General features: G+C 38.9%; 1 protein-coding gene across 4 annotated transcripts in view; it reads left to right on the forward strand.

Annotated features, from left to right (window-relative positions):
- The window catches only part of arhgef3 (Rho guanine nucleotide exchange factor (GEF) 3), a 39,061-nt gene that overhangs the window by 3,533 nt on the left and 22,836 nt on the right, over positions 1 to 12,692 (forward strand). For 2 of the 4 annotated variants that reach the window (XM_044210567.1, XM_044210572.1), the window contains exons 2-3: positions 6,929 to 6,995; positions 9,207 to 9,886. In XM_044210567.1, coding sequence (XP_044066502.1) covers positions 9,854 to 9,886 — 33 coding nt within the window. In that variant the 5' untranslated portion in view covers positions 6,929 to 6,995; positions 9,207 to 9,853. The remainder of the gene's footprint in view (positions 1 to 6,928; positions 6,996 to 9,206; positions 9,887 to 12,692) is intronic. The other 2 variants (XM_044210545.1, XM_044210550.1) reach the window with 1 other exon arrangement.

Genomic DNA, 12,692 nt, shown 5'->3' on the forward strand with positions numbered 1-12,692 from the left:
TTCAGGTGATGTTTGTTCTGCTGCTTTGTTCTGTAACTAATCATCATGTTGCTACCAACAGTATGCTGTCCTGCTGGTTCCAGGAGGTGTGTGTGTGTGTGTGTGTGTGTGTGTGTGTGTGTGTGTGGTGATTAACAGTCTTGATCAGTTAAAATGTCAGCAGCAGTCCACAGCTGAAAGCAAAACCATTGTGCTCTATATTTGAGAGTTATTTTAAGTTAAATAATAATTATTGGATTTTTGCCTTTATACTTTTTTAAATCTGTAGATAAATCTGGTGGCCGATTTATGAACTGAACACATTTACACTCACAGTGAAAGCAGAGATGTTTGTGTTAATCACGGTTGGCAGTCTGATGGATGAAAGTAGTCTGTGTGAATACTGAAGTTATTCATTCTCACTAAAATTAGTTATGACTGAAAAAAATCACATTAACGTTTCTGTCCGACCTCCACAGTGTGGATGTGAAAGTTGTGTGTGGAGTAATTAAACTCAGCTAGAATCAGTAGCTTATGATTATAAATCATCAAACGCCACGATTTCTTGCATTGTAATCAGAAGAAATGCATCATTTAATAAAAATCAGAAACGTACAGTAATATAAAAGTGGAAACTGAAAGAGTAGCCAGCTAGCAAAAGACATGCAGGGTTGCGGCTCACGATCGGCGCTGTGTAGGCCGATTGCTTGGTCTTTAGAGGTCTTTGTTGGAGGATATAGTGTAGATTTATAAAAGTAAAATGGAGTTCATGGATCAGAGGCTTGCAGCTTTTACTTTTTTTAGTTTTCTCTTGAAGCAGCTGATAACAGCACAGCCCAGAGTATAGGTCTGGCTGTCTGTTTAAACTGGACTAAAGTTCTGGGGGGGAGGTTGCTTTTTTTGATTATTATTTATTTGAATGGCATTTGATGACAATATTTTCAACATGTAAAAGGATCTCTCATACAGATTTCTTAGCAAAAGCATTTAAAAAGTGAAGTCCTTTACATACATTACAGCGTTATACGTGGCTTTACACGTGCGGTGCCGCTGCAGCAATGGCAGTTTCATAAAGTTCTTGTACGGCTTCGTGTGTTTAGACAACATTTAACATTTGAGAACTTTTTCTGTTGAATGGAAAGAACGGTTTTGTAGAAAAAAATTCTCTAAGTAAATTATTGAAGATAAAACATATTCTGGTATTAGTTATGAAACTATTAATCAGCACAAGTATTAAAAAAGCACAAATATATTCATATAAATTTTTGCTCGATGAATGACTTAAATGATTAATTACTTTTTAAAATGGTTGTTGATTAATTTTCCGTCTATGGTTACTTGACCACTCAAATCATTTTAGCACTAAATGTTTGTGTGAAATGTTCTAGAAAATTATAGTTATAATGAGCGATAATCATGATCGTGTAGCTTTTGATTTAGAACAATTGAAATATTTCAGTTTGGTGGAGCAGCTTCGGTTCTGAGCTGAGTTTGTAGGTCTGACCTGGGATCAGCTGGTCTCTGAAAGAGACCGAGAAGGGCAGTGTTTCCTGATCGATGTCATCACATCGTGTTCAGCTTTTTCCTCAGCATGAAATCATCCCACCTGCCTGGAAGATAAGATGGTGCTAACATGTGGCCCCTCTGAAAGTCACATTATTTATATCTGTTTACATCAAATGTTTGTTTTGTTGGTGTTTTATATCAGAATCCCAGAAAATCAGAGAAGCTTTGAGGTTTTTGTTTCTCTCATAATCGCAGAATAATCGAGCTTGACAGTTCACTCTTGACCTCGGAAACAGCAGTTCATAAAACATACTCCACCCAAGGTCCACTTACTCTCTTGTTCTGGAGCTTTTGATCACATCACACAGCATATAAAAGTTTGCTCACTAATCGTGGAACTGTAGATGTTCTTTCCATTTTTCTGAGCAATTATCCAATCCACTTAATTGACCAAAACCAACAATGTGTTGTCTGTCAATACTTTCTGACTTCCTGTCTGTGGCTCTCATCCCCAAGTTCATTGGTTCCTACTAAGGAAGAAAATCTTTATAAACAGCTCACAAATATATAGTTTTATTTTTTTAAAGTCTCAGTAATTTCCTAAAACAGCTGGTCGCTGTAGTTTTTAGCAAACGTTACCCAAACAGGAAGAAATAGTGTATCTGTTGGGGACTATTTTCAGCAGCGGATTAATAAACATTTGGTGCTTTAGTGAGTATTTGGGGCAGCAGGACAGTGTGTGTGGGATAGAGTCAAAATAAACTGCAGTGTGTGTGTGTGTTCATGGTAATGGAGGAACATGTCACCCAGTGCAACAGTGCGGCTCATTTATGTGTTTTTAATGTTTTTTGGACAACATTGGAGCTCTATGGCACAGATACAATACTTGGATCTAATAATTGTTGCTTTAGGTCTTTTCATAGGATTTGTTGACAACAAGAAAAATAAAGAATATCACCAGACTTATCTTTCAAAACTAACCACGTGTGTCAACATATAGAACAGAGTTTGTGAAACAATATGTTAGTTTTACTAAAGTTTTGTTCTTCACAAGATCTTCTTATCCTCATTCTGAACACCAAAACTCCCAGTTTGAGTCTGAAAAATGTTTACTGAGAGACAGACAGAGATTAAAAACAGATGGAGGGTAAAAGATTCAACAACAGAAAAGAGAGAGAAAGACTAAGAGAGAGAAGCAGGAGCCGCAGCCAAACACACCTCTGATCTGTATTAGGCTATAAGTGTGTGTGTGTGTCCAGGGTGGGATGATTTGTGCTATTGGAAAAAGCACTGCAACTCCCAGGAATGAATGAGTCACACACTTAAACACACACATATTTAAACACTTGTAATGTACACACACACACACACACACTCATGGAGTTTTGAAAAAGCTTTGATCAGATAAAAATGCAGAACAAGTTTCTGGTTTGAGGTTTGTTGATAAATGTTCTGTTAGCATCTGGAAACTCAACACTCCTAAGTGTGTCTAACATTTTGTTGTGTAATGCCTTATAGAGTGGACTCATATTGCTGTACAATGCAGTACACTTAACTCTGTAGAGATTGTTAGGTGTGTGTGTGTGTATGTGTGTGTATGTGTTTCCTATTGTAGATAAGGTGACCGAGGGCAGGAAACAGGACTGGGTTGCACCAGCTATTCGTAAATCCTTCACTAAGTCCTAAGTTCTAAACTACTTGCTAGTTTCAAGCTAGTGATTTACTAAATGCACCAGTAAAACTTAAGGAATGTCCTAGATAGTAAAGACTTCAGTAATGTGTAAATCGATTGCTAGGAAACACTGTTGCTAGGTAAGTAAGTAAGTAAACTTTATTTGTTAAGTGCTTTTCACAGTCATAAGTCACAAAGTGGTTTACAAAAACATTAGCATACAAGAAAGAAATAGATAAGATGACCACCCAAGCCAGAAGAAGAAAAGTGCAACTAAAAACACAGTACGTAATAAAATACACAATAGCTATACAATTAAAATACGCAATAAATACATAAGGTGCAGGCCTGGTGCATACAGGTTACCCAAACGACTGTCTAAAAAGGTACGTCTTTAGCTGCCTTTTAAAAGAGTCCACAGTAAGGGTGCGGGCAGAGCTTTCCATAGTTTAGGTGCTACGGCCTCAAAAGCTCGATCACCACAGGTCTTAAGGCGAGTGCGCGGGACAGACAGCAAATTTTGATTATCAGACCTAAGAGAGAGAGCTGATGAGTAAGGGCGTAGTAGTTCAGCCACATATCTAGGAGCGTGACTGTGCAATGCTCTGTAAGCAATAGTGAGAATTTTAAACTTGATCCTATATGCAACAAGGAGCCAGTGAAGAGATCTTAGTATTGGGGTAATGTGAGACCGTCTGTTTGACCTAGTGAGTAATCTTGCGGCATTTTGTATTGCCTGCAGGCGATCAAGGGCAGACATCCTAAGTGAGGAAAAAGTGTGTTACAGTAGTCAGTGCGAGATGAGACAAAGGCGTGTACAAGCATCTCTAATTCAGTAGTTGAAACTACAGATCTCAGTTTACTAATATTTCTTAGGTGGAAAAAACAAGATCTGGTCAGCTGTTTAACATGGGTGTCGAACGATGAGGATTGATCAAATATTACCCTTAAATTACGCAGGTTGGAGTGGGCAGCAGAGGAAAGATGTCCAATACTCTGCATAATCATTGGGGCAACTTTTTCTGGAGCAACAACCAGAACCTGTCTTATCAGCATTGAGCTGTAAAAAATGTTCTGCTGTCCAGTTCCTAATAGCATTAAGACAGTCTAAGAGCCTAGATCATCTAAAAGCCTCACTGGGTTTGAATGAAAAGTGGAGTTGGATATCTTCTTATAAATGACAAGCGATATTAAATCTGTTTATGATCTGTCCTAAGGGAAGCATACATTGAGAGAATAACAGGGGCCCCAGAGCCGAGCCCTGAGGGACACCACAAGATATTGGAGAAGCCAAATGATATATTAAATTTAACTGCCAATCCTTTGTAAATGTGGGTGTGACTTTGCTTTATTTATATATGCATTCATGTAGAAATCTGTGTGTTAAGAGTGAGTGGAAATATCTGATTAAGCTAACACAACCGACAGTATTTGGACATTAAGTCAACATTATTCGCATAATGTTTTGCAATTTGAGGTATGTTGTGTTTTTTGTGTCTTGTCTGATTGCATCATTATTAGACAGCATTTTTAAGTGTCCAGCATTCAAAACATTACTTAAGTAAAAGTATGTAAGTATTATCAGGAAAATGTATTTAAAGTATAAAAAGTACTTGTTATGCAGAGACCTGTCATTTCTACGTAACGTTAGTAGATAGTGGAAGGAAGCTCAGGGTCCAGTTTACATCCAAAAACTCTACCATGTTTGCTGTCAAAACTTTCACAACGCTAACTTAGTGCAAACTCGGCTCTGTACTGACAAGTCCGCTCTGCGCTGGAGGTTTCAGGTTTCTTTGCTGGTGGTCTTTCGAATTTGTGACGTTCCAAATCTAGCTTGCTCCGGATTACGTTTGATTCTCAGATTTTAGGGAAGTGGACAGACATCTCCCCCCTTCAGAAGAGGAATGTGAAAACACCTTTCTAGTGACAAACTTTGCACAAATACAAGTCAGTAAAGTCAAGGTCTGACAATTTAGGGGACATAAACATAAGAAAAAGGCATTTTTGAGTGGAGGGTTCTTTAAAGTACAGTAGATAAGTAAATTCACTTTCCACCACTGCTCTTTTACTCCTCAGTCTTTAAAGGGGTCATATATTTGCATATATGACTAACTGTATGTAACAGCTACAACTGGCAGTACCATCTCTCTCTCTCTCACACACACACATGATTATGTAATGTGTTGGGACTGAACAAGGCTTCTGGTATTTTTGACCTTTGTTTGTGTCTTTCTCATTCACTTTGTGTTTCCTCGCCGTCTGCTTCGTTCTCTGCAGTGATGTCCAAAAAAACCCCCAACAACCTTGAAATAAAATAAAATTTCAGATAAAATATGGCCGACTCCAGACCTTTTAGTTTGTATATGGTTTACTTGTACTGACCAACAGATACCACCAGGGGGAGCGCTTGTCAAACTCAAACCTGAACCGCACAGCTGTCAACGTACAAATAACAAACTGGCTTGTTTTCTCACTGCAGAGACACAGAAGAAGAGTCAAACCTCCTTCTCTAGGATTTATACGCCTTAAAGACTTTTCAAGTCAGTCTTAATGGAATACTCACATGCCCATATGTACAATTAAAGAGTTATTGGTCGCTGTAATCATTTCTGCTATTCACGCTGGCTGTGAAGTGATTCCCTTCAATATAGAAGATGGATCCACAGTCCTCGTCTCTGTGTAAAACTTACTTCTGAAGTTCAGTTGAAGATAATCTGAGGTTTCAGCAGTCTGAGTTAACAAAGATGTAAAAGTAAAACAAAATCTCAAAGGAGAGGGATGTAATTATTTCTCGTGTATTATTTTCACACGAGTGTTTTATGGGGGGAAAATCACACACAAAGTCATGTACACATAAAACGTGAGAATAGTAAACCGTAACAATTTTAGGGGTGCAAATAGTGATTATTTTCATTATTGATCAATCTGCTGATTATTTTTCTGGATTAATTGATTAATCATTTGGTCTATAAAATGTCAAAAAGGGTATTTTAAATGTCAAAAATAGTTAAGAAAATAAAAATAAAAATTATATTTTTTGCTTGAAAAATGACTTAAAGTATTAATCGATTATTAAAATAGTTTCTGATTAATTTTCTGTCAATCAACTAATTGATTAATCGACTAATTGTTGCAGCTCGAAAAACTTTAGATTACTTCATACATACATGATGCAAGTGTATTACACAAACCAACTTGTGTACACACATAAATACACAAACAAATTACACAAATTAAACAAGGTCACAAAAAAGCCAATAAGCTTATAAAAATGAAATTATTTTCATCAGATCTCGAAACAAACCAGGTTTGATTCCAAAATAAGTTTTCATTGATCATCACAATAAAACACATTTCATAACTTCCTGTTTGAGGTTCACAGTTACAACATAGTGTAGGTGGCTCGTCATCTGTCAAGTCAAACTAAATGCAAAATAAAAATCACTCCTTTGTTTTTGAAGTGTACACTGAAGGATTTTATTCCTGTTTTTCAATCTTGTCTTGACAGCTTTTCATCAAAACAAGGTTCTTATTTATTTTGATAAAAAACTGATTAATGTCTTTTATGTTGTGTGTGTGTCCAGTGAAGTTTAGTGGGGGTTCTTGCACATCTCAGTTGCTCTGTAGAGTTAAAAGAGAGTGAACGCTGATGAATTAATCTTCTTTTCTTCTCTTCTGCCCTACCTTCCTTCTTCCTTTCCTTCTCTCCTACCTCCCCTTCCTTCATCTGTCTCTTTTTCCTTCCTTCATCCCTTCTCTCATCCCCTTCAGGTCGAAGCTGCAGAAGAAAACTTCCTCCTTCTCTCTTCTCTCTCCTGACGGCTGGTCCCTCAGAGGGGTAAGACCAAACCTGATTCATATTATTTACTGTGTTATGACAACTGTACACTTTATTAAGACATAATGCACGACAAGGTCCAGATAATAAAGGATGAGATAGAAGTGAAGAACCTCAGAGTGCATTATGGCTCTAATATCACATACAAAAGGAGAAATGAGAGCATAATCTGATTTTCAAATATGTCATCAGTTTTATTCGTGTTTGCCAAGTTTCACCAGTGAGAGGTAACTGGTGATGTTGTGTGGAACAAGTGAAATTAAGTAAGGATTCCTTTAACAAAACTAGACATTTGGCATTTAATGCATTTAAGTGCCATATTACATTCTGGGTTTTATAGAAAAAAATTCTGAAATGCAAAAACAAACACCGTTTGCTTTAAAAAAAGGTATATATACTAAAGTTTCAGAACTACAAGTTTCAGCCTAACTCAGCCTAGCTCAGGCGTAACGTAAGCCTTTACTGTCGTCTTTGTGGCATTTGTAGGAGGCAGAAACGAGTGGACAGGAACTGTGACTATCATAATAATAAATAACATGAATGAAGCTCAGGCTTTCACAAACTGACCGCAGCATTTTATTTTCTGTGGTTAATATCCTGAACAAAACCTAGCTAACTTAGGGACATCATAACCAGTCACCACATTGATTTACGTTGTTAATTTGCCATTACATGTAGTCATAATTAACTTAGCCTACATTGTTTACTAGCCTTCATACAGCTTGTGTCGGGTCCGCTCTGTGGACTGGATGCAGAGACGTCGGGCTGTTGTGGTAGGCTAGTTCGGTTTTACAATAGAAACACTGTACAGAGTTTTCGTGGACACTTTCTGTCGCTTTCTCTGGCCTGTCTCTTCTCTGCGCCCCTCGCTATTTTCTCTCTTCCTCCTTTTTGTAATCTGTGCTGTCAAATCACACCAAAGACGCTCTGAACCGTCTCTGATCACATACAGTGTCAGCACGTTGTGCGACAGTAATAATCTGTGTGAAACACAGTGCGCTGTATATAATTATATGGATTAAACTAAGCTTTGATGCAAATATTTGAATTGATGATTTTAGTAATCAAGTTACTCGAGGAAGCGTTTCAGCCCTAGTCCAGTGTGTAACATTTAGGAGGATCTATTGACAGGAATGGAATATAATACTCATAAGTATGTTTTCATTAGTGTATAATCGCCTGAAAATAAGAATCAGTGTTTTCATTACCTTAGAATAAGCTGTTTATATCTACAGAGGAAGCGGGTCCCCTTCCACGGAGGTCGGCATGTTGCACCGCCATGTTTCCACAGTAGCCCAGAACGGACAAACCAAACACTGGCTCTAGATGGGGCTGTTCGCATTTTTCGCGAGTTTTGCAGCCACCATAGTTTCTCCTACACGCTTGAAGGGGAAGGTGAGGCGAGCGGTATTCAAATTGTTGCAAACTACAATTTCACCATTAGATGCCACTAAATCAGACACCCTGGGCCTTTAAAGAAATGTTTTGATTTTGGTAAATAAGTTTATTTGCGTTCTTTCTGAGCACGAGACCAACAGAAATGTAACAACCACAGTTTGTGATTTTAGGTGGAGTTATATGCTGTAACTATAACAGTAGGATGCTGATGTTTAGAAGGCAATATTTACCATGGTCACAATCTTATTTCAACGTGTTAGCATGCTAACATTCGCTAGTTAGCACAAACATGCTAATAAGTACAGCTGAGGCTGATTGGAATGTCATTAGTTTTTTGCAGGTATTTAGTCATAAAACCAGTATTGGACAAATTAAGAGTTTGACCTGATGGTGGCGCTAGATGGAAACTCAGGCGATCACCAGAGTTATTACAATTTATCCTGTGGAGAACATGGATATCTGTGCAAAATCTTATGGCAGTTCATCGAATAGATATTGATCTGTATATTGATATGTCTGGACCAAAGTGGTGGACCAACCAACCAAGACTGACATCCATAGGGCTGCTAGAGAAGCTAAAATCATTAACAAACCAAGAATAAAAGCCTAAACTATTAATTAAGACGCTTGTTGTAAAAAAAATTTCTTTAACTAAGTAGGCCTTTTGGCAGTTTCATTGTTAACTGACATAAATAGCATATACTCGTCACTTTCTGTAAGATGTTTTTTTTCTTTGTATGATTTTTATAAACCAGATTTAATGTTCTTTGTGTGTCGATATTTCTACTGCTGGTGTCTCCGTGTCTCCTGTAGCTCCTAATTATAGACGGCCTGTTTCCCCCGACGACCGTCACTTCCTGTTTGTCCAATGGGAACTGAGTGGACACACACCAACACACACACAAACACACACACACACACATTGTGAGAGGTTCCTGTTCCTGAGGGTCTGTAGATCCACTCAGAGAGGTGGTGAAGCTGAGGAGGACAGAGCAGCTGCTGAGGAGGTTTGGACTGTGACTAAGGAGGTGGAGGAGGAGAAGAGAGGAGGGCAGCGGACAGAAGAAGGTAGAAAACGGGAGGAGGAGAGAAGAAGTGAGAAAAAGAGGAGAAAAGAGAGAAGGAGGAAGAGAAGAAGATGAGGAGAGCAAATTGTGAAGTTCAGAAAAGGAAAGAAGAAGAAAGGAGAAAGAAGAGAATAGCAATGTGACTGAAGGAGGTGATTCAAAGGAGGAGAGAGGAATCAGGCAACAAAAAGAAGAGAAAGGAGGAGCAGGGATCACAGGTGCCGTGTGAGGAGGAGAAAAGAAAGGACAGCTGATGTGACTTTGGGGTAAAAACAAAGTGACCTGGAGGAAGAGGAGAAGAAGAAGAGGAGGAGGAAGAGGAGCGGCAGATTACTGTCTGCAGAGAGAGTTAATTGACACTTGAACTGTGTTTGAGAAGCAGATCTAATCTCGATGATGGGCTGCTGTCTGTTTGTTTACTATCGGGTGAGTCTCTGCGTCTGTGTTAGTGATTTCTAATGTATCCCAGAATGCCTTTCAGTGACAACCAGAAAGGAATCTGAGGGTTTACTAACACATTACAGGTCGATCATATAAGGACAGATGTACGGTGTGTTTGTCGCTTCATGTTTTATTTGCTAGGTATCTTCAACTGTTTCGCACATTTCTTATCAGTGCCACTCAGAGCAAACAGTTTAAGGTGCAGTGACAGTGTTACCCTGCGATGTGTTTTTTGAGGTGGACACGTTCTTGTCAACGTGACCTACGACAGTCTGCTCCATGCGATGCCTGCATTCATGAATTCCTGTTCAAGTGTGTGATTCATACATTTCATATTACAATTTTGTGCAATTTTTCTGTACATGCGGATGTCTTCACGTGAATGTTCTTCGTCAACACATCTTAATGTACATATTGTGCAGAGAGTATGATGCAGTAATTATATTGATTCAATGTGATGTTCTGATGATCACAGACTTCATTTGCATTTCATCTGTTCAGCGAGGTACACAGGTAAGAGAGGACAGACAGACAGATAAACACAGACCACATGGTATAAAGAATGGTGCAAAAACAAGTGTCAAATGCAAGTACTGACATAAAAGTAAAAAAGTATGCTCTTTTAAGCACGGGCATAGTGTGCAATAAGGTGTGCAAAATGAATGTAATTATAAGTTATGAGTTAAAAAGTTACAAAGATGTATCGCACTGTCCCGGAAATGTAATTATAAAGTCCATTAGCACAGCTACAAGAGCAAATGGGACATTAACCAACATAATGCAGACTACCTCCCAATATTCATTGCAATTGACCTGCCAACAAAAAAACAAAACATAACAAAACCACCACAGACATTGTTAACTTCAGCTGTAAAAGATTCACACTATGAGAGTGCAGGAATAACTGACATCATCAAAACCCCCGTGTGCTGGCGTACATTAATTTTTTTTCATTCAATGAACGTCACACTATTGAATAAAAAAATATTGTTGAATTATCGTTTTTACACGTTGATTTTGGTACAGATTAAATAAACAAGAAATAACGTGTTAATTGTTGAGCTTGAGAGCTGCTGGTTGGCGGATTTTATTACTGTTGGACACAGCCAGGCTAGCTGTTTCCCCCTGTTTCCAGTCTTTATGCTAAGCTAAGCTAACTGTCTGCTAGCTGTAGCTTCATATGTAGCGTACAGACATGAGAGTGGTATCAATCTTCTCATCTAACTCTCTGCAAGAAAGCAAATACGTCTATTTCCCAAAATGACAAACTATTTGTTAAAAGTCACAATAAGTAGCATTTCGAAATAATGTACTTTGGGGCCATTAACACAAAAATTTCAAGGATATATGGGCTGGAGGACCAGACTCCTCCTCTCCTGGTTTCTATAGCGACAATGAGTTAAAGGTAAAGTCTGCCAGGTTAAATAACATCCAGCCAACAACAAAGTCTCAACACAATACTGAACAAACAGCAGACTTCCTGCTATTGTTACACTCTGCTACACTGATCCCAACATCCTCCTCCTCCTCTCGTCCCCTCTCCTCTCATGTCCTCTTCTTCAAACCTCCCCTTTCTTCCTTACCTCTCCTCTTGTCCGATCTTCATCTCCCTCCTCTCCTCCCTCCTTCTTTCCTCTCCTCATTGTTCATGTCCTCACCTTATCTCACTTCCCCCCCCCGCTCTCCTCATCTCCCCTCCTTCTTTCACGATCCTTCCTCTCCTCTCCTCTCCTCCCTCTTCTCCTCTTCTTCTATCTCTCCTCCCTCATCTCCTTCTCTCATCTTTTTGAACCTCTCCTGTCTTATTTTGTTCGTTTCATCTCCTCCTCCCTCCTTTTCCCCTCCCCTTCCCTCTTTCTTCGCCTCCTTTCTCCTCCTCCTCTCCTCTCCTCTCCTCTCCTCTCACACATACAGCCATTTGCCCTCAGTGACCCAGCTCATCAGGTGTTTGTGTGATTTCTTCCTGTTTTTGTCGTCATGGCAACGTACAGGAACTGTTTGGCTCCTTCTCAAGTGTAGCTGCACCTGCGCAGCTTCCCACCAGATCATTGGTGGTTGCCATAGTTACCACAGAGGTTACCTGGCGTAAGCAGATTCAGCGATGAATGTGTGACCACTTGTTTAAAATATTATACACAAAAGCAACAAATCATCATGATCATATTGTTAGTAGTACTTTGATACTAATACAGTAGCATTTGAATTATTGGAGTTTAAATGTGATACAAAAATTAACAAAAACAAACTCAGCATCATCATGGCATGCCAATTCTTCTTTTTACTGTTGTAATATTTTTGTAAATAACTTGTAACTTGCCAACGAACGGAGTGGAGCAGGTAGCTTTATATAGCGATTTATGGGTGTTATGCTAATGATCAGATATTACAAACACGCACCTCCTCATGAACAGGTGGATCGATTTACGACTCTTCAGTCGAGCAGTTAAGAGAGTTTGGTGAATCCAACTTGGAGCATTCGAGCAGTAAAAACCTCACCGTAAAAAGTAAGAGAGGTTTAGGGTAAGAATATGAAAATGTTCTTGCATGAGACCCAATGACATTAGCTAAAATCCTTGACCCCTGACCTTCTGTCCAAGCACCGCCGAGACCAGTGATTCTCAACCTCTCGTGACTCCTTAACACGGAGCAATGCGACCCCTCGTCACTGATTCCATACCAGTTGTGACCAGTTCAACCAAAGAGCAATTTGTCTCCTTTTTTATTTGAATAATTTTTTACAATCCTGAAGTGGTAACATTATCCAGTAATTCACAAGAAAAAAAAGAAAAGA

The sequence above is a fragment of the Siniperca chuatsi genome, linkage group LG2 (assembly GCF_020085105.1).
Source record: "Siniperca chuatsi isolate FFG_IHB_CAS linkage group LG2, ASM2008510v1, whole genome shotgun sequence".
NCBI lineage: Eukaryota > Metazoa > Chordata > Actinopteri > Centrarchiformes > Sinipercidae > Siniperca > Siniperca chuatsi.